The 21584-nt window shown below is 35.1% G+C and overlaps 1 protein-coding gene across 1 annotated transcript in view; it reads left to right on the top strand.

Annotated features, from left to right (window-relative positions):
* Positions 1 to 21584, top strand: part of LOC135689123 (otoferlin) — a 48686-nt gene that overhangs the window by 4316 nt on the left and 22786 nt on the right. The window contains exons 4-29 of the mRNA XM_065206245.2: positions 888 to 987; positions 1448 to 1635; positions 2771 to 2831; positions 3415 to 3546; positions 4167 to 4229; positions 6774 to 6827; positions 7640 to 7670; positions 8190 to 8248; positions 9167 to 9217; positions 9704 to 9744; positions 10319 to 10407; positions 11383 to 11429; positions 12117 to 12167; positions 12617 to 12685; positions 13118 to 13161; positions 13657 to 13736; positions 14321 to 14418; positions 14834 to 14950; positions 15921 to 16029; positions 17156 to 17448; positions 17949 to 18049; positions 18560 to 18656; positions 19433 to 19573; positions 20006 to 20158; positions 20565 to 20696; positions 21124 to 21175. Coding sequence (XP_065062317.2) covers positions 888 to 987; positions 1448 to 1635; positions 2771 to 2831; positions 3415 to 3546; positions 4167 to 4229; positions 6774 to 6827; positions 7640 to 7670; positions 8190 to 8248; positions 9167 to 9217; positions 9704 to 9744; positions 10319 to 10407; positions 11383 to 11429; positions 12117 to 12167; positions 12617 to 12685; positions 13118 to 13161; positions 13657 to 13736; positions 14321 to 14418; positions 14834 to 14950; positions 15921 to 16029; positions 17156 to 17448; positions 17949 to 18049; positions 18560 to 18656; positions 19433 to 19573; positions 20006 to 20158; positions 20565 to 20696; positions 21124 to 21175 — 2453 coding nt within the window. The remainder of the gene's footprint in view (positions 1 to 887; positions 988 to 1447; positions 1636 to 2770; positions 2832 to 3414; positions 3547 to 4166; positions 4230 to 6773; positions 6828 to 7639; positions 7671 to 8189; positions 8249 to 9166; positions 9218 to 9703; positions 9745 to 10318; positions 10408 to 11382; positions 11430 to 12116; positions 12168 to 12616; positions 12686 to 13117; positions 13162 to 13656; positions 13737 to 14320; positions 14419 to 14833; positions 14951 to 15920; positions 16030 to 17155; positions 17449 to 17948; positions 18050 to 18559; positions 18657 to 19432; positions 19574 to 20005; positions 20159 to 20564; positions 20697 to 21123; positions 21176 to 21584) is intronic.

Below are 21584 nucleotides of genomic sequence, written 5' to 3'. Positions count from 1 at the left end.
TTTTTCCAGACTTATAAAAGTAATTTGGCAGGAAGGCTTGCATGCTAAAATAGGGTATCCTCTGCCAGTGCCACCCCTGGGTGTATGTTTGATTTGCAGGGGACTGCCAGTCATTTACCCTTAGAAACTTTCAAGGAAATTCTATTTTGTGATAAAACAGCTCGTGTTTTTCTGGATGTCTGACTCACGCCAGTTTTGATAAGTTTTTTTGGTCTAGAGCGAAAGAGGGGCTTACGATTCAAGTTTTCGAGTGCTGATATGATGTAGGCACAACAGAAAGGAGGATAACGTTTAAACGAACTCCTTAAAAAGCTCAAATTTTTAAGACCCATGAAACTTCTTTCTATTTCCTTTGCCAAAACGAAGAGGCAAAATGCAAAACTTTGGAATACCTTGATCAACTATTTAACTTTTAGTGGACTTGGCTTTTACGTTACAATTGCTTTAATAACCGGCTTCAAGCCCCCAAAATACGGTACGCTAAACCATTCTGAAATCTACCTGCTTTGGTCTATAGAACAGGATCGTTCTTTAACTGCAGCTCGCTGTTTCACGCTTGATGCAATCGGAAGGCTGCTGCAATCTAGATGCATTAGGTTTAGATCTGGTAGATTCAATTCCTTTTATGTTGCTTGGATGTTGTTGTTTTTTTACACAGTGCGTTTTTCTTGTGTCTAATGTTAAAGATGATAAAAGTCATTGCTTGCCAATCTCCTAGAGTTTGTGCCCTGTAGATTTTTTGCACAGTGCCAGAATCCAACCTACAACTTTGATTTTCGCCTCTTTAATGGCTCAACCGAAAATAATCAGATAAACATTCAGATCAAACGAGTACCAGTTCTTTATAAGCCAGTTTTTTATGAAATATATAACATTTTCTATTCCAGGCTAATTGGTGCGTACAGACAACGCCTCAAAGTTGTAGTTGCTCAAGGCCACTTTGAGAATGCCGAGCCCTTGCTGTCACCAAATCACAAACTCCTCCCTGTGAGTTTTCATCAGTGGTTTTCGCTACGTTATTATTATGATTATGTCTCATGGCTGTCGTGCTCAGTTCTGGTTTGGTAAAGTCTCGGGCATTTATCACAATGTAATGTTTCTGATCAAGGAGCCCGGAGCATATTACAGACTGAGGAGGCTGAACTGTTTTTTTTTGGGGGGGGGGGGGGCTAAAAACATGCTAAATTCCAAGAGCAAGGCAGTTTTTTATGATTTTATTTTGGAAATTTTTGGGGAGGCTAAGGGCCCCCTTTAAAGTATGATACTAATACAGTAAAAGGGATAGCTAAAATAGGGCCTTTTGGGGCTTTCCCACAACACCGCTATTGTTTACAAATTACGAAGATGGCCCTTTTGCTCCTCCAACCCCAGCACAACATAAATGATTAAAATAGTGATGAGCTTTTTTCTAAATAATGTTTTTAGCATCACTTTGTTCTTTTTGCAGACTGAGGTAAAATTTTCAGTGAGATACTTGCAACCTACGGCGATTGATCTTTTTGCGGATAACATTGTTGGAAATGATGACACAAAGAGTCGAAAATCATACAAATCGACATATACGACGTTCTCTAATCGCAGTATCACAGGCATGGATGGTGCCAAGGACACCACAGATCTGCATGATGACAAAGAGTAAGTGGCAACATTCGTCTAAACAGAAAGTTGCCATGCGAAATATCGTTTTTTTCTTAAAGCAGTTTTCAACTTATCGTTAACTTCGAGGGGGCGCCTTTTCGGGGATGGGCGCTTTCTAAATATATCGTCATTCCACTCAGTTAGTTTATCATTAATAATAAATATGACAAGTCCAACGTAGAAACTTTTCATTCTTTGCAAGTCCAACATAAAAACTTAAATGTGAAGCTGGCCTAGTTGCTCCATAAAAATTAAAATATATGACAATGGATACTAGACAAGCAAAAGTTGTAAATTATGAACTATAAGTTGTTTGAAATTAACTGTTCTTGAAGGTTGTTAACTCTATATATGCAAATAAGATATAAGTTGATGAAATCAGGACTGACTGCTCATTAAATGATGGTTGTCGAGGTCTTTGCGTCTGACAAGGCTTTCCAAACTTTTCCGGACCACTCTCCTTTACAAAAAAGCAGTTCACATATATGTTTTTTTCGCCTTCAAAAAAAGGAGCTTCACAAATATCTGGACTTTCTGTTGATCACAAGTATGTCATATTCCTAAAGTCAGTTGTCGATGAGATATTTGCGTCTGACAATGTTTAAGGGTTTTCTTTACAGTCTTACTTGAGTATTCCTTACTTGAGTATTCTTTACAGTCTTACTTATTTTTGGAGGTACAGAACTTGAAAATGGCTTCGAAAAAAGGAAACATTTTATAAAATCTTGGCTAAAAGCGTTTTCGTCTGACATTCCTCATAACATAAAACGCAGAAGGAGTTCGTTTTCTCTCTTGGACTCCAGTGGTAATTTTTCTTTAGGCACGCGGCACTGATTGGTCAACTATACCGGTCTTGTGCTTGCGTTTTTCTGATTGGCCTATTTCTATCCACAATTGGGTATATATTTTTCCATCGTGTTCTTTCGGAACCTTATTCTGACGTTTTATGCTCTGAGGAGTGTCAGACGAAAAAGCTTTTAGCCACTTTGTTATAAAATGTTTGGTTTTTTCAAAGCCATATTTCTATTTTAGTCATTGCATTCACTGTTTCTTAGAACTAAAACTGTGGAGTATTAGCTATATATCATTTGCATTGTAAATGATAGTCATAAGTTTATGTTTTTTCATTCAGATTGTTTCACCCAAGAATTATGCCCCCTTCTATGGTCAATGCAACGTCAACCGAATTCCAGGTAAAACATGCATTGCTGCCTGTCTTATGTTGATATGTTGCATTCTTCTTCAATTTTTGTAACTTAAGTTGTAACAATAGGCAGTTGTTAGCTAATACAAAACGTTCAGCCAACGATGAGGGAAATTTTCAACAACCAGCTGAAATTTTGAATAGAAACGAGCTGGAAAATTCTAAAAAAATGTGTAGAAATTACCCTGAATAAAATTGCTCGTTTGACTCTTTAAACTCTACCATTGAAGGATTCGATATAGTTACACAGGTGCCAGGAAAATCAAAAAAATTTAAAGTAACTCAACCGCAATGTATACAATTATACAATTTAATAATTTAGATATAATTAGATATTTTGCCCCGTTTTACTCATAGTTTTGTAAGGCGGTATGCAAGGGGAGCCTGTTTGTTTACAGCTTGTTTGATGTTCCAAATTTTGTTAGTGATAGGTAAAGCTTTTGATTTTCTATGTTGCATTGTATCTCAGTATTGGAATTGAAAAGATTGTTATCAAATAATTTGCTCAAAATCTTTCTTTCTTACCGACATTGGTTTAGAATTTTTTTCGATAACAGTTTGATGTATTCTAGATCCAAGTTCGCGTCATAGAGGCACGAGATTTAGCTGGTATGACCCTCGATCCTGTTGTTACGATTACCCTCGGGGAAATGAAGAAGAATACGACAGTGAAACCTCAGACGAATAATCCAATTTGGGATGAGGTAAGATTAATAATCTGAGTTACGATTTGGTAATCCATACTTGGTTGGTGTAAGATAAGTAACTAAGATTAGTGGCTAATTGGCAGCTGATGGGTGGTTTAAAGTATGGGTCTAGTTATTCAATTGTTTGCAGAATATTTATGTGTCCCATTATTGAAAAGAACAAGACCAAAATTTAGCATTTTTGTGGAAATTTACAGGATTCCTTATTCATAGTCTTTTGAATTCAACTTTATTAAAGCTGTTCATTACTAGAAAATATATTAGTTTGTCTCCTTTCTAAAGGTTATTGTTTTGACACGCTGTTTCATCACATGCTATAATATTATTATATCTTTTATGCTGTTCTACTTTAGATACAATTTCCACTTGGGTTTAATGTTTAGAGCAATGTAGTTAATTCATAGCCTGTTATTAAGTCCATCCCGAGTTGAATATCTTCTACAATTTAATGTTCTTCTACATGAATCTTGAGGTTATTCTATGTGAAAAGGTCGCCAGGACTTTTAATTGACCCGTTCTGAAGCATTTATAGCAAAGTAACACTATTTTAAGAATTAGTGCATTTTCACTTTTCGTCTTCAGTTTTAGTTTTTACTTTTTATCTTCCTTACATGAAGTATTTCTGCATGGAGCTCATCATGACGGAGACCCAAGCATTGGATCAAATGCTCAAGTTCGATGTAAGTAAACAAAAGAAAATATCACCCATGCACTGAGAACCGTCTGTTGTTCAATCAAATCACTTTATAATTGAAAGGATCAAAGAAAATTCGTAGGCCAGGGCTTATTCTCTCTCCAGCCTGTCCCCTTAGGCCTGCCCCCTCAGGCTTGCCCCCTTCAAACCTGCCCCCTTCAGACCTGCCCCCTTCAGACCTGCCCCCTTCAGGCCTGCCCCCTTCAGGCCTGCCCCCTCAGGCCTGCCCCCTCAGGCCTGCCCCCTCAGGCCTCCCTCTTCCGGCCTACATTCGTTGAGCATATACATTCGTTGAGCATACATTCATTTAAACATATTTTACTTAACACAAGCTGTGGGCTATAATGCACCTTGAAATGCTATATGAGATGGCTTCTCATTGTTGGTTGCATTTAAAAACCCGTTCCTTATAAGAAGACTAGCTTGTGTAGACTGGATAATTGCATAGCTTTTTTACAAAGAACCAGGCGGTACTAAGCTAATCCACCGAGCTTCGCACTTCTTAGCAAGAGGCAACGAACAAAGTAGAATTGTACTATTCTCCAGACCAAACTTTGTATTAGACCCATCAATAGAAGTCTGTTTAACCCTATCCAGACTAGGGGGGGGGGGGGGCACAAAGTGCCCCCCTGGTTGGTTTTTCTTTCATAACTTCAGGAGTTTCAAAGCAATACCCCTCAGACCTCCTGACTTTTAGTTTTAACCTATCTGACACATGTTCATATAAAAAGATAATTTTTTTATTATTAATCAGGGGGTTGTGTAGGGGCGTTTTCAAAACTAGTCAAGTAAAAAATAGTTCAATCCGCCACGGATTCGCAACAAAAGTAGGTATATTGATGAAAATTAGTATCTAGGCATAAATTTGTGCTCTTTTCATGATTCTGACCAGAAAATTCAAATTCAACATCCTTTTCTATGATTTTTCTGCTGCGCATGCGCACGCATTTGTTGACATATTTATAGGTATTACTTTAATAAAACTGCCAGTTTAGAATAATTTGTCTGCTAAGGCACTAAAAATGAACTCAAACATGACATTTGGTTGTATCGATCATTTAGTTTTATAGAAAATACTATAGCCAAATACAAAATATGTTGAGTTCTTTTGTTGGGAACGTTAATAATTTTGAGAAGTAACATTAAAATTGTGGCAATCTTCTTGTTTCTATTAGAAAATGCATCAAATTTGCTTATTTTAATATCTTAGCCCGATGCTTTGGAATTAATGATTATTTTAAGATTTTCTAAAATTTTCTAAATTTTTGCTTCACCCGGCCACCATTATGATGACGTCATCGTAAAACCACGTGACTTAAAAATTGAACAATAATACTAAAATGTGGAGAAAAGATAGGAGTACCATCAAAACAAAGTTTATTGTCCTAGCTAGAGGGACAAAGAAATTACGGAGGGGGGGCACTTTGTGCCCCCCCCCCCCTAGTCTCCCGAAAGTTTCAAAAAGCCTAGTCTGGATAGGGTTAAATATTATGCATCTTCGATGTCATCTTTGAAGGTTTTAGTTTATCATCAAATTTGTTTGTTTGCATTTCCGTGCTTGAAATAAACCGCAATCTTTATAAAGGTGATAAAATACCATAATCTGGAGACTAAGGCTCTCCGACAATCTTGTGCAAGTTTCTAGTTTTTTTGGCAAACGGTGCTTAGTTGCCATTATGAAAGTGTAATATTCTAATTTTGTAACAAAGAGTTTTTTGTTATCTAGTTTCGTTTTTGCTGCTGCGAGAAGCTGTGAAGCCAGGAATTTTGATGCTTAGGGTATTTTATATTCAACGTCTGTTGACTGTGTATAAACGCTCTTTACCCGAAGACACCCCAGTTTATACAGGCGTGCATTTAAGTGCATGACCGTGTATTAAGGGTGAAATAGTTTATCCATTAACATACTTTATCTTTAATACAAGATATCAAGAACTTTCTTGAAATAAGATTAAAGTAAGATTCGAGGATTTGTCCGACAGTGTTTCAATTATGCACCCCTTCCCACCAGTGCTATGTTGCTATTTTTGCTACTAAAATGCAAATTATCAAACTTTGAATAGAAGAAAGGGATGAGAAATAGCAGTATGAGAGAATGACACCTACAGTACGAGAGGGTAAAAAGGGTAAAAAGTGCTCTTGTAGAGTTGAATAAAACAGGCATTTTTGATAAACATTTTGGTACCCTTTTGCGCCACGAGTTGCCCCACTGTCATTTTCTTGTGCCAGTGTCCCTGTTTGCTCTTTGGAACAGATGCATGCTACGTGTTTTTAGGTCCAGTTAGATATATTTGCCGTCAATTGAAGGTAGAAATTGTGAATGCTTGTATTGCGTGTCATCTGTACTCTTAAAATCCTTGTCCACCTCTTTGGCCTCCCAAGGTTGAGAAATTCCACAGTTTTAAACAGAAACACTTTGGTCACGCAACTCTCTTTGTGGCGTTTTAAGCCCTGTCTCAAATCGCTGTATTGATTTGCTCCGCAGGCAGGCTTCATCCAGCATAATTTTTAAGCTTTGCATTCTTTACAGGTATATACTGGTCGGAATATCATTTCTCAAGGAAGCATCGTCGGCTCATTCAAGGTGAATTTTTTCTTTATTTTTCAAAGACTAAGATGCTCTTTCCTTGTCGGCGTTTTACGGGATCGTAGCGGTTTGACGTTAGGTTATGGTCACAGGCTAGGCAAGGGCTACCTTGTTGATTAATTGTAACGCAAACATAGCAAGTCAAGTGTATGGCACCATCAAGTATATCACTACTGACTAGCATTTGTTTGTATAGTCATGGAGCTTTGATGGAGTCTTCACACTCTTTATTAACTGTAGCCTTTGGTTGAGACCTGGCTATGCATCCTCCGATTTAAAAAATGTTGCAATTTGGACTTGAATAGGAGGCTAATTAAACTTTGTTGTACTTTTGATATATAGCACCCTAAGCAATGAAAAATGTTGGTACTATTCAATAAGTGTTTTAAGCAATCATTTTCTTGAAGCTTTAGCTATCAATTCCATAGCCTGCTTTTCAACAGATTGCTAAGTTTTCAAAGTTAGTTACTAGCTTTACGAATTTACCATTTCAAACTCTTAAACCTTTTTCAAACACAGTTGTGTGAGTGGATCTGTGATTAGCAGCAGTAGAATTCGAAGGCAGCAAACACTGCAACATGTTAAAGGTTTAAATGAGAAGGATATTGAAAAGTCGGTCTCTATCGTGAGATTATGTAGCTTTTCCTCAAAGAGCCATGTTGTTCAGTGTCATCGTTTTCTCGAGATTTTACTCACGATATAGACGTGCATTTGTGTAAAATTTAGTGTCTTGCCTATGTATTTAATGCTAAGTGTTTCAATTGACTAGTTTTTCGATACATTTTAAATACTAGTCTCGTCTTTCTTAGCTTGACTTGTGGTACATTTACAGACAACCTGGTGAGTTTATTATTCTATTTAAAGTCTTATTCTCAAATAGCACCCAAATTTTATTGCTTAAAAATGATAGATGTTTTTAAGCAATTTAGAAGATCAATATTGCTGTTAATAGTTTTCTTGAATTATCTTGCATTATATGGCGATTCTTTACTCTTCAGTAATTACAGATCCTTCCTATACAAAGTATTACCATTTTCCAATGTTTCCCGATATTTCCCAGTGCTTGTTGAAAAGCCTCTGATTAACTTTATTAATTTTAGACTGTCTTTTCACTTAGTATCAGAACTTGCTTTTGTTTTTTTCTGTATAAAGATTTCTTATGTTTTAATTCTCTAAGAATTTCCCAAAATTTACGTGGAATTTTTTTTATACAATTTTTTCCTTGAAACTGCCAATGCTGTTTCCCTTCTCTAACTTCTTTTTCATTTTTCAGAAGCATTAAATGCATATAAACTTGATAATGTTGATTTTTTTTGGTCTTTTTATCAGTAAGCTTAAATTAGTTTACATCTATTTTAGATCACTGCATGTTTAGCAAATGGGCTCCACTTGTCGACGGGGCCAACACAGAGTGCAGGGTAAAAGAATTTTAATTTTAATCTTCAGTCTTAATCTTTAAGTATCAATGCCTTGAATTTAAAGGAACGCTTGATTTTTAGGAAAAACTACCAAACCCATTTGCCCAGTTCCGCTCAACCTGTAAGAAAATTTCGTAAAAAGATTGTTACACGTTTGGAAAGGACGTTTGCCCTCCCTCATTGATTCTTTCGTCCTATGTATTTCGACAGAGATTCGATACAACTTCGCAAGAAATATAGCCTATCTAGAAATCCATCTTTAAGGGAACATGCAGCTTCGTGAAACTCATTGGTCGTTTCGTTGTTCTTTCAAATAAACTAACACACTCCCTTACTCAAGTTTATTATGAATCAGAAAGCCCTTGCTTTCCTTTAAATGCCGAAGCCAGCTCTCCCAAAGCATTTAGTTTGCATAAATAAAATTAGTCATTGACCTAAATTGGCTTCAGGCCGCACTCTAATTTGAAGTCCCAAATCGTAGTGTAACTCTTCGTTACAACCTCAAACTCAGATTTACAACTTGAAATCGTCATGCTCTTTAACTACAGCTAGCAATATCTATCCTAATCAACCATGTATAATAGCTTCAAAGACAGCAGCATTCTCTTTGCAGTTAGACCGTTATTGAAATGAACCTTTAAGCTACTTTTGCAATTAGAATTAAATTATATTCATGTGTTTTTCATGGTTAAAATTGACATTATGACATGACATTATCGCATGACATTATCGCATGACATTATCGCATTTTTTAAACTCTAGGTACCTAAATTTGTTTGCAAGTCTGTAAGGCACATAAAGTAGACAGACCTACAAACAGCGACACTGGAAAGTTACGTAGTTTTTAGTAGTTTTTGACAAAATATCCCATTTCGTATTTTTATTTGCAAGGTATTAACCTTGTCACTTCTTTCACAGGGGTACCTTCGATTGGATCTCTGTGTATTTGGCAAAGGGGATATTCAAAGAGTATGTATTCTTCCTTCATTATATTATGCCACGCCAGAGAAAATATAAAATATTTATTGATTTTGCTAAGAATATTTTTTGTATTCTGAGACTCCAGATCTTTCAAGATATCTCGATACGCTTTTAATACATTGGTGTACTGGAAAGTCTTATCCAATTTCTATTGTAACAGATGTTTTGTTTTTCTTCTCTTATTTGCATCCTCTTTGTATCTCATTTAAAAATGCCTTTTTTAAGCTATAGATTGTCAATTTTTTTTATTTGCATTTTGTTTCCATACTGTTTTTGTAGCTAATAAACATTAGAATATTTATTCAGTAAGTTTTATTTAAATGATATAACTTATAACTTGGCTAGCCAAATTTTCATTACAAAGATCCTACTTCTTTCCCAATGCATGATGAAATAGTCTCTCCTTCTCTATTTTTGTTCAGTTTTTGAAGCCCTATGTTTTCTACGAAAGACCATTTTAATGCTATTTTGCAGGACCCTCCACCGAGAAAAGATAAAGATGAAGATATTGAGTTGTAAGCTTTCTCTGTTGTCGCTTATTGAGATGCAAGTCCACCAATCCGGGTTTCCAAAGGAGTTCCCCTCTTTTGTCCTTCCAATAAAACTCTGTGAACCCCACTTCTGGTGAATTCCCTGTGTGAAAGCCATTTGGAAACAATGAACAAATTAATTTTCTAGAATGTTCTTAAAAATTTAATAAGTGGTTTTTGTTAGTTTAACCATTTCGTTGTATCTAGTCTTAAGCACCCCTGTTCATAGACATCACGTAACAAATATGAAACATCACTCCTCCTCACTAACATCATTCTTACTGAACCGGTAAGTGACGGATATTTAAATGGCAATAGACAGATTTATGAAATGTCAGCCAATTATATCGAAATTTCATTTTGTTAATAGATATTCCATTAAATCATTTCATTGGATACAGCTCGTTTCCATTCCTTAGGTGATTTTAAATTGACCAGGATTGTACCCCTAAGTTTTCTCTTTTTTTGCGATCGAAATTTCGTGGAATCTGTCTTGTGTTCTCCTCTATGTTGTTTTATTTTGATATTCGTCTTTTGTAAACAAAGCTTTGCATTTCAGGAATCTAATCTACCCAGAAAACACCCTATTGTGTAGGCCTGTTTTCAAATATGTCTTCAAAGTATTCCGTGCAGAAGGCTTACCGCAGAGTAAGTTATGCATTTTTTCGCCACAATCTTTAGTATCTTTTTTTAATTTGCTGTATTTAAATATAAGGCAAGTAAATCGAAAAGACAATCATTTCGGGTTAACGTTCCTAACTTTTATTCTTTGCGTAATCAGATTTCTGTGATCCGCTTAATCTACCTAATCTAGCAAGAAACTTGCGCGAAAAGGCGGTATAATCTTGTGGCCAAAACGTAATTATCAGAACCAAAATAACTGATTGCTCCACTCAACTGATCATTCTTACAGAAGTACATATCAACAAGCATGCCCATTGTCGAAAGAAAATCAACCAAAAAGACCTTAGTTCTCTGTGTCCTTGTTATACCCAACATATGCCACAACTGAATGTGGTATCAGCTTTTTGTTACGAATGAACGTTGCCAAATGGTTGCCTGTATGCAAAATTGCAGAATACTTTGCCTGAGTGTTCTACTTCGATATGCTAATCGCAGAACTGACAGTTTCTTAATAAGAAAACTATTGATCAATTGTCCGTTATTCTTGAATTGATTAAGTGTCTTATTGGACATGTGCTGAAATTTCTCAATTTTCAATTTGTTTAATTTTTAAAAAAAAGCTTCCTTCTCGTGTGGTTTTTTAAAAATGTGGTTAATTCAAGCTGGCAAGAATTGAAAGATGACTTATTGGAATCTTCTGTTGCCCAAGATTTTCTTGAATTTTAACATGCCTAATCATAGAAATGTTCTTACAAATGAAACAGTATATCACACAGCTTTGCATTAAAGTCGTTTGGTTTTTTGTTCTTTTCTGAAAACACCAAGAAGGTATGAATGAACCAAGGACTCAATAACCTTGTTTTCGACAAGCCATTTATTGGCCCCCGCCAGTTGATTCTATTTTCTTACTTATCCAAGCATATTAGGCCCAACAGAACCTGCATCCAGCACTTTTATCTTTCAATTCTTATTTTACTTGAATCTTTTTTACTTACCTAGTGAATGCAAAATTAATGGCGAATGTGAAAAAGGCCCTTACACGAAAGGTATGTTTCCTAAACTCTTGTAGATAGGTATCCCAAACGTCTTTTTTCTTCATTCAGTTTTGAATTGGTACGTACCTTCTTACACTCACTTTCATTCTTGTGTCTACATCTTTTATTTGTGCATTCCCAACATAAATCTTTGCTTTTTATATAACCCAAGACTATAATTTGGTGAAAATGTCAGATCCTATAAAGGAGACTTATGAATTATCTGCAAACGATAAAACTAGAAGGGATGTAGAGGCTAATTGTGTGGTTTATCTCCAAAAGCTTTAGTATTTGTGTATCATGACGGTTCTAAGTCGTAATTTCAAGTTCCATGCTATCATCAGACAACTATTCATCGAAACTCAAAGCTGAATTTTTAAACCGCCCTGTTCTATGTTCCTAAGCGTGTACAGTTCTGTCTGTATAGCATCGAGTATTATGAAAAAATCCAATATTGTTCATTAACGCAGCAAAATATTTAATTGGCTTAAAAACAGGTGATGTTAGGTTAATCTTTCCTACCTCCCTCTCATTTCTCAATTGAAGCCATTTCTTCTTGCTAGTAAGAGAGTAGCGATGCAGGTTCTTGAAGTATAAAATATTTTTAGCCAAAGGAGAATCAGATTTTTTATGAAAGGGAGTTGACTTTCTGTTGCAGTGCAAATTTGATCTTTTAAGTTCCAGGTCTTTTGTTTTTAGACGCAAGATATGGCGGATCCATTTGTAGAAATAACTTTTGCTGGAATCAAGGTTGGTGATATTCGTCGGTCTTCTTCATTGACCTTCGTGTTTGAAATTTATTTGAATCTTTAATAAGATTCTGATTTCTTCTGAATTTGAAAACAAGTTTTTGCGTCCTTTTTTTTAATTTTTCTTATAGATAGTAGTCAGATTAATGGCAGTATTTAAGAAGAAAAACTTATGATATTTTTAGAGCATTTTATGAGTTTTGAAGACCCTAGCAATGTAGTCTAGCCTGGAACAATTAAACATAGGAGGTTACTGAATTTCTATATTTTTTGTTTTATCCTGTATCCCTGTGTTCTACCCTACGCTACCTTTTTCTGCTTCTAATGCCGTTTGCAGAGTTTATTCTATCGCTTTGTTGAGAAAAGATGTCAGAAACGTAATTTCGTATTGTACAGGATTTCGTATTCTTTTTGTTAAACGAACTTTTGTTGAACCTTCTTCAACTTTAGGGGAAAACCTCTACCAAGAAGAATACGTACAAGCCAGAGTTTCTACAGCAAATTGTTTTTACTGAATTCGTGAGTGCTTCAACATTGATTCAAAATCGGCTCTATCTTGAACATGCTCTTGTTCCTACTTTTCATTCCTACTTAAATCTAGTTTCAATTCTTATGAAATATCTAATAACTCAAACAGTGGATGCAGCTAATTTTACAAGACTTTCAGAGATTTATTTCATCCTTTACCCGATAAATTTTATATTTTTTTAGAAGATAAGTAATTGTTCTTTCTGTAACACAAAAACAACTTTAATACTGGTGTAGATCAAATATGATGGGCCGAGTCAGCTTCTCGCCCAGTTAATATGTTCAAGTAATCGATTGAATGGTGCCGTTTTATCATATTCTTTCAACATTTATTTTTTCTTTAATAATTGGGAAACATAATGCCGAAGTTTCGTATTACGGTTCTTGATTATTAAACCTGGAATGCTTTTTTGTCATTTTCAGTTCCCGCCCTTGTGTAAGACTGTCAAAATTCAACTGAAAGACAGGTTTGTTCATAGCGTTTCTTATTCCCTCTTAAAATCATGATAGATCTGATTCAATAATAACTTTTTAAAGGAAAGCTCAAAGCCGGAATGATACTTAAGAATGACACAAATAATAAAAAATTAATAGACTTTCGCCAAGGATATCTTGAGTCCCGAATGATGTGTCAGTGATCAAAGTTGAGTGTTTCAAACGATTTCCAGCAGAAAAAAGATAGTAAAAAAATGAACAAAAAAGAAGAAAACGAACCTTCATTTGTTTCATTATGAACTGCGATAAAAAATCATAATATTTGTAAACCATTATTCCTTTCTCTGCCTTTTTAACCTACTGGTTGTATGTTTGTGGGTTTATATGCGAAATCTACATTTGGGGGTTGAATGTAAGTTCTTCTATGATGTATTCTTCATTTGTTGTAATTATTATATGTGATATTTAGATTAAACTTTTGTGAATGCATTCATTCTTTTTTATTATATTATAAATACATATTGCAGCGATGCAGTGTCAGATGAACCTATTGGTACCTATTTTATCGATATTGAACAAATTTCGAACAAGGGTGACAAGCATCTTGGTAAGTTGCAACAAAGAATCTTCAAAATTCATATAAAGATAAGGAATTCTCTCGCTACATTCTCAAAATATTCTTATAATGAGAGTCCCGAAATGTCACAAAGAAATGTAGTCATTCTTATTCAAGATATTCTATTTCAAGAGGGCAGAGTTATCGAACTAGTATTCCGTTCTTGACAAATTTTTTTTATAGCAGTCTGTTTAAAAAAGCTGGTAATTATAAGTGGATACATAATAAGCTCAAAAAGGCAAAATTGGACAACAATTTAAACAGAGATTAATGGTTAAACAGAGACCCAGAACATCAGAAATTTTTTCCTTGGTCCTGAGACCCACCCTTTTAATCAAATTCACCAAATCCTCTCTCTTCTTTTCTTGCCCCTGCCTTCTATTGATAGGGTTTTGCTTCAGGCCCCGGACCTGTCCTTAACAAAACCAATAAAAAAGAACTCCCTTTGGAAATCGAAAAATAAAACCTGAATGGCTAAATGAATTTATCTTGTTATAGATATTTTAACTGTAATAGACTGTACATGTATTGCAAATAATTCTTTTAACACATTTTCGTTTCTGTTGTTTCGTTAGGTTTCATGCCCATGTTTGGCCCATCGTGGATTCACTTGTATGGTTCAACAAGAGATTACACGATGTTTGATGAGCACATTGATCTGAACAACGGAATCGTATGTTTATTTGAAAGCCATTTTTACTCTTGATTATGATGTTAACAAAGTAACTTCGTATTTACAGCCGAATGCCTTTCTATTCTGAACCTCAACCTTTTCCACCCAAGTTATATATCTTTTGATTTGAGAATTGATCTTGAGCCCTATATTTCTCCATTAGTTGTTTTCTTATTTTTTGCCCATATACCACGGATATATCAGGCGTCGATCACAAAACAACAACAACACATTAACAACAAGAACAACAACCGGTCAATAACTGTTGCCTTGACCACGGGGCATCGGCGTCACAGGGTTTCAATAAATGAAATGAAAAAATTACATACGAGGGTCGTTAAAAATGCTGGTTTTCACTGTACTAGTTACAACGTTGAATCAATTCTTGTTTATTTGAATTGGTTTCTCTTTGCAGGGTGAGGGTATTTCTTACAGAGGTCGAATTTTAATGGAGATGGATTGCTTTGAATGCGAGCCCGATGAGACAGGGAACGTTGACGTGGAAGATGTCACAAAGATGCCTGTTGAAGGGGTAAAAGCCAATTTATTTGTTGATATGACATTACCAGGGGCGTACCTTGACGATTTCGAGTGGTGGGGGGGGGGTGTAAATGGGTGAATTTACCGACAGTAATTCAAAATCCAAAAATCCACGAATCGCTTTGTTTCAATGTGAATCAGTTTAATTTTATTGCGTGCGTGGTTGAAGGGGGAAAAGCCAATTGATTTATTGAAATGGCATTACATTTTTTCATTGTTTATGAACAAAATACCACTGTCTTCTAGTATATTAGTGGGCTACCGCCCCCTCGCCCTCCTAAGGTATCTGCCACTGGGTTGAGCAAGAGAATAATCATTAAAGGGGCTCGATTGGGAAATATTTCGGAGCAAGGATTGAAGTTGAGAGAGAAGAACAAAAAGGGATGTTAAATGAAATGGAGGGGATCTGAAACGGAAACGTGTGAAAGACACATTGGAGTCATTAGGGAAATGTATGGTTGGGTATTTTAAAACAGAAAAGAAATGAAAGAAGTCACCAAATTGGATGCAGCATTGGAATGGAAAAACTAGGGACAGAATTATAAGAAGAAGAATGGTGGAACGGGTCGGGGAACAAAAGGGGAGTAAGGGAAGAAAATATATATAAAGATTTGGAATAAGTAGAAAGAGGGAAGATATTTAGAGGTAAAGATGAAAGCAAATGATGAAAAATGAAACGGAAAAACATAGGGTAGTGAATAGGATATAATAGAAAGTGAGAAAAGAAGAAGCATGATTACGTGTCAATGACTGAATGGGATAAACGGGAGGGTCATTTGATTGTAGCCAGAACTAAGTTTGGCAGTGGTGATATTATCGTGATAATCGGCTATAATGTCTAAAATAAAAGTATATTGAATCTTTTTTATATCATTTAGACTGGCTTCCTTTCATCCAAGCTATTTTTGATAAGCTACAAGTTTCGTAAAATTACTAACCTAAGGAAACGTTTACTTTTGTAGAAAACTATCGGAAGAACAGAGGGACATCTTCTATTTGCTACGTTTTATGAAGCAAGTATGATACCCAAGAAGCTTGGCGACAAACCAGTTGAATTTGAAGTTACTATTGGTGAGTTTTTTGACGCATTGACATATGAAACTGATTTTGATTGACATATGAAACTGAGGTTGATAGACATGAAACTGATTTTGATTGACATATGAAGCTAATATAGATTGGCATATGAAGCTGAGGTTGATAGACATGAAGCTGTTTTTGATTGACATATGAAGCTAACTTTGATTGACATATGAAACTGATTTTGATTGGCATATGAAACTGATTTCGATTGACATATGAAGCTAATATAGATTGGCATATGAAGCTGAAGTTGATAGACATGAAGCTGTTTTTTTGACTGACATATGGAGCTGATATTGATTGACATATGAAACTGATTTTGATTGGCATATGAAACTGAGGTTGATAGACATGATGCTGTTTTTGATTGACATATGAAACTGATTTTGATTGACATATGAAACTGATATTGATTGACATATGAAGCTGATATTGATTGACATGATGCTGACAGACCATTTCGGAGTTCATGAAGCCATGATAGAATTCTGTTGTTTGATATCTTTCATGGTGGATAGAGGATGTTCGTCCATTATTTCGGTAGTAAAGATTCTTTGGAAAAGAGTAAAATACTTTTAAGATGAAAATCTGAGTTTCGTCGATTAACAATAGAGGAATTTTGTTCGGGCTACAGAAAAATTTGGTTATATAGACCGCTATGGCATTTATTGCGGCTTTTGTCCCACTTGAATCATGGCTACGCGAAGTCTGAGATGTTTTATTTTGAAGCTGATGCGTTTGCATATTAGCAATTCATTGCACCGCAGTTGCCTTCAGTTCCATTGCAAAATTGTATCATTATTTGTATTAAAAGATACTGTGTCTATTTCTTCTGATAATATATTCATGCCGATTAAGTGGCTTTAATTGAAATATGACTTATATCGATATGATACGTAGATGCAGTTGTTGCAGTTGTTGGCATATTCCTTAGTTTGATTCTCGTTACATGTCATATATCGAATGCCCCCAATTTGAAGAACTGTGGCTGATCTGAACGTATTTGACTTTCTCTGTGTTACATAAGATTTAGTTCACCATTTCGGTTATCTATGAAGTTCAAAAAAGCAATTTGCGATTTTCCTGTCATTTTATTGTGATTTATCCTTTAAAGGTGAATTCGGGGTATACCTTGAAGAGGAACCTTCTCCACAGAAAAACGGAAAACCTGGCACACCGCAACTCAACGCAAAGGATATTGAGGACGAAGAAGATGCTCTATTAAACAAAGGCGTCGTGGCCAATACGATGACTGCTCCAATTCGCCCAGTGTGTCAAAATAATGAGAAATACTTCTCAATTCCGTTTGGTTCCAATAAACCGTGTACTTACGTCAAATTTGATTTTGAGGACCAGAGAAGGAGAACTTTCAACAAAATTATGCTGCAAAAAATCTACAATACTTTGGTATGCACGTTGCTCATTTTGCAAACAGACTTTCTTAATTTTCATAACTTTCTTTGGTGTTTCTATCCAGGTTCTAAGATTTGGGGGATTTTGAAGTCTAGCTGTATTCCAAATGTTGACTAAAGGATTAATTCTTTCGAAAAATGGCTTGACCTGAATGTGGAGGTTGTTTTGTTTTCAACATCCTGCGTCACTGCTGCTAACTCTGCAGCCTTTGATGTTTTTGGATTTTGTATTGCATTTTGCAATAGAACGAGACTTGCTTATAAGTTATGTTTGGTTGAAATCCTTTAAAATCCTTCATGACGATCTGTCGCATTATTTTGCAGTGCGTTTTATAATTCTTTCTTAGCGAGGAAGTCAGTGAAGAAACAGGTTTAACAGTTATGCGTAGTGAGCTTCTAAAACTTTGATTATGATTGTCACATGTCGTTGAAACTGTTGTCAATCAATTCGTCCGGGTTCCATAATGCTTATGCTTTCATTGATTTTCATTTTAGGAGGAGAATCTCGAGGAATTGGTTGAACGTATCCGTTTGGAGTTGAAAGGAACGTATAGATTATTAAAAAGGTTCATGGGGGACATTGTCCATATGTGCAGGTAAAAATTATGGCGATTAAAGATCTTTTTAAGTAAAAAAGCATGGTAACAACAATGATGAGATGCTTTGCTCATATGACAGCAGCGAATACTCCAAAAGCTATCACAATTACGTTACTTATTTTGTTGGGTTTGGAAAAGCCACATCCTTAGGGTATCTGGAATCCCTTTTAGAAAATTTGCAAAACGAACGGCCATTTTATTTCAATTACTTCGTTTCGTCAAAGAACCAAATTCTTATTTATTCGTTTAAGTTAAATAAACCTAAGCCAAAATAGACACTTGTTGTATTCTTGCTTTAAAATTTACTATTTCTTTTCTTTTAAGGTATTTTGAAATTTTGTCTATGCATCATATTGTTAATATGCAATGCAACGTTTATGCATAGAACTCAAGATCTTCAAAGGTATCTTGAAATCCTAAAATAAAAGGTATGGCTTAAGGTGCCGCTATCTAGCCTAAGGTGGAATCAGCTTAATTGGTTATAAATTTTGATGTTGGTTTTTGTAGTCTATTCATTGAGCTATATGATGGCAAAAAGACTGGAATTTATCTTGGCAAAAACCCCTTGGATAAAGAGCGAATGCGAATCTGCGTTATTGAAGTGGTATGACCTCCTGTTTGCCGTAATTTTTATAGCTTGCTACTTCTAGTGTTTTGTTGGCTATTTCTAAATTTGAAGCCTAAATCGAAATTGCTTTTCGTAGATATGTTATTTAATTTAAATTCAATTATTTAAGTTAATAATTCATCTTTAAACTAGGAGCTTCAATTTAAATTCGTTTTTTAATAAGGACCTGAAATTTTCTTTTTCTCTTCAATAGCTCCTTTTTCTATATCTCTGCCTTTTGTAATTAATTGTTATTTACCTGATTCAGGATCGGTGAGGTTTATTTTACATCATTACTGCTTTTTGTATTTTCGTATATTTTTTTAGCTAGATTATCTCCAATATTGAAGCTTTATGTATGTGTGCCTGTTCCAAATTTAATCTGTTTCCATGTTATTTCTTTAAAGATCCTTCTGTTTTAATTAAGACATTACAGCACTTTTAGATAGGCCAAGACTTTTTCATTATGGTTGAGCTATTACAGCAGTAAACTCATGAGCCCCAATGCGTCTTTTTAATGTACATATTTAATATTTAGATATTCAAAAAGAAGGAAGAGAGAGAGAGAGGGCACAGATTTTTTAGGAAAAATGCTTAGGAGAAGGGAAATGCAAATTATGAAGGCATATCAAGATATTTCTTTGCCCGACACCAATTCCGCTTAGTTGTGTAACCTATATTAACAGATCCAGGACTGGAGTAGTTTGATAAACTCTTATTTGATAATCGTTTGCGTCAGCATCACTGAGAGTCACCTTATACTTTTTTTCCAGAAAAGTCTTTCAATGACGGCTGCAAAAGTTGCAGAAGGATGTATGAGGATGAATCCATTGAATGAGAACCCGGCTCTTGTTCAAGAATTCGTCCAGAAAATCCAGGGAGTGTTGAGAAAACTCAAGCAAGTTGTGCACGAGGTTGGTGTTTGCCACGTGCTTTGAGAAATCTCTTGAAGTATCTCTCTTGGCCTAATCTCTGTATGGATACTTTATCAGAAAAAAATAGAATGAAAACTTGTAATAGATTGACGTTCTAAGGAACCGATCAAACGAGCCATTCTTTTGCTCACGTGACTTTTAACCTGCATCTGGATATACATTGCTTTTGATCGTTATCCATCGTTTACACTCTGTGCCGGGCAGAATGTATTTAATACATGATGTATGATAAAAAGAAAGCGTGATGGGAAATTGGAAATTAGTTTTCATTTTTAACTTTGTCTGCAAAAAATCAGTCTTTCCCCCGATAAGTCAGTTAGAATGTCAGTGTAATCTGTAAAATATTCTTGCACGCTTATGAATTCTGCTTTAAAAGGCAGTGATTTCATTGCCTTTGAAATTTTATTTCAGCCACAGCAAACTCTTCCAGACATTTTCATATGGATGTTAAGCGGAGGCAAGCGCGTTGCATACACGCGAATACCAGCAAGTGATGTTATGTTCTCGAAATTGGATTTTGAGCGCGGGACTAACTCGGGAAGAGTGCAGACTATATTCTTGCGAGTAAGTGGATAGCTTGAAAAGTTTAACATTTTTTATTGTTGATTAAATTTGCTTCTATCTTTGAGATTATTATGTAGAGTGATTAGCGGGTATGGTATCATATTTTGTATCTGTGCCAATTTTTGTATTACTAGTTCAGCCATGCAAATATTTGTATTATGGAATTTGTGGATTGCAATCATTTTTTCCATAGAATAGAACTCATAGAATAGGACCCCAAAAGTTGACCAAGTTTTCTAGCTGTCGTAAAGGTATTCAATGTCATCCATTATGAAGACTAATTCTTAAAGTTGTTTTGATAATCTCCTTTTTTACGTGATAGATTTGTCCTGGTCTCCTTATTTGTTTCTTTTATCAATCCTTCGTTTAACTATGTTCAGACTAACCTCCTTTTCTGCTATTTCAGCTGCCTGGTAAGCGAGGCCACGGTGAAAAGGGCTGGGCGATTCAGGCGAAAATCGAAGTTAGACTATGGCTTGGGCTGCCAAATAAATACCCAGGGATGTTTATGAAGGACGTGCCAACTGGGTATCAAGATGTACGGAAACAATTCCTTGATTTTGTTTAGTTTTGGTTTAGTTTTTATGCTCTTAAAAACTGTTTTCAATTTGTTTTGAAACAGAAGGCCTGATATGATTTTTAATCAGAACTAAGTTTCATTTTTGAGTTATATTTAGAAGAATTATATTTCAAACTTTTTATAATTGAAAAAAATATTTTACAATCAGACTTGCAATTAAAGATGATAAGAGTAAACATAAATTTTATTAAAAGTTTTCATACTACTATTGTTGTACATTTAAACCAGTTACTGTTAAGCAAAAATCTTCTTTTAACTTGTAAAAATGCAGTACAAGAAATCTTTATATTGCCTCTGGTTGTGCCTAAGCCAGATAATTCCCGAAATTCCTCTTTTGTTCAATCTTTATTCCTTACATCATAGAAATACTGTTTTTTCCCTTCAGGAGGATGATAATATCGCTTTCTTTGTTCCTCCAAAGGAACTCATTTACAATGGTTTGTATTTTTGAAAGATTACTTATATAGGAATTTTTCCTATAAGTATATCCCTAGCGGCCATTAAAGAAACTACCGCCCGGTAGCCTCAAATTTACAACGCTATATATCATATTGGCAGATATTCAATGCTCGAGATCTTTAAGTTCCGTTACAGACATTTAAGAAAACCATACAAATGGTATGCTAGCATGCAAATTCTATGCAATAGCTGTACAACATTTTGTAACAATGATGCTTGAGCTTTGCAACTTCTTTACAATGACAGTGGTATCATTTTGATGATAAAACGTAAAAATTAGGATGACAAATGATGGAAGATAATTGATCTCTATGCAATAATGATGAAAGATCTGTATAATTTAATATCTTTTCAGTTTAAAGCAACATCTATACAATTTAATATAAC

The sequence above is a fragment of the Rhopilema esculentum genome, chromosome 9, assembly GCF_057945365.1.
Source record: "Rhopilema esculentum isolate cy_ngs chromosome 9, ASM5794536v1, whole genome shotgun sequence".
NCBI classification, from domain to species: domain Eukaryota; kingdom Metazoa; phylum Cnidaria; class Scyphozoa; order Rhizostomeae; family Rhizostomatidae; genus Rhopilema; species Rhopilema esculentum.
Note: the sequence above shows the minus strand (reverse complement) of the source record. Positions and strands in the feature narration are given on the sequence as shown.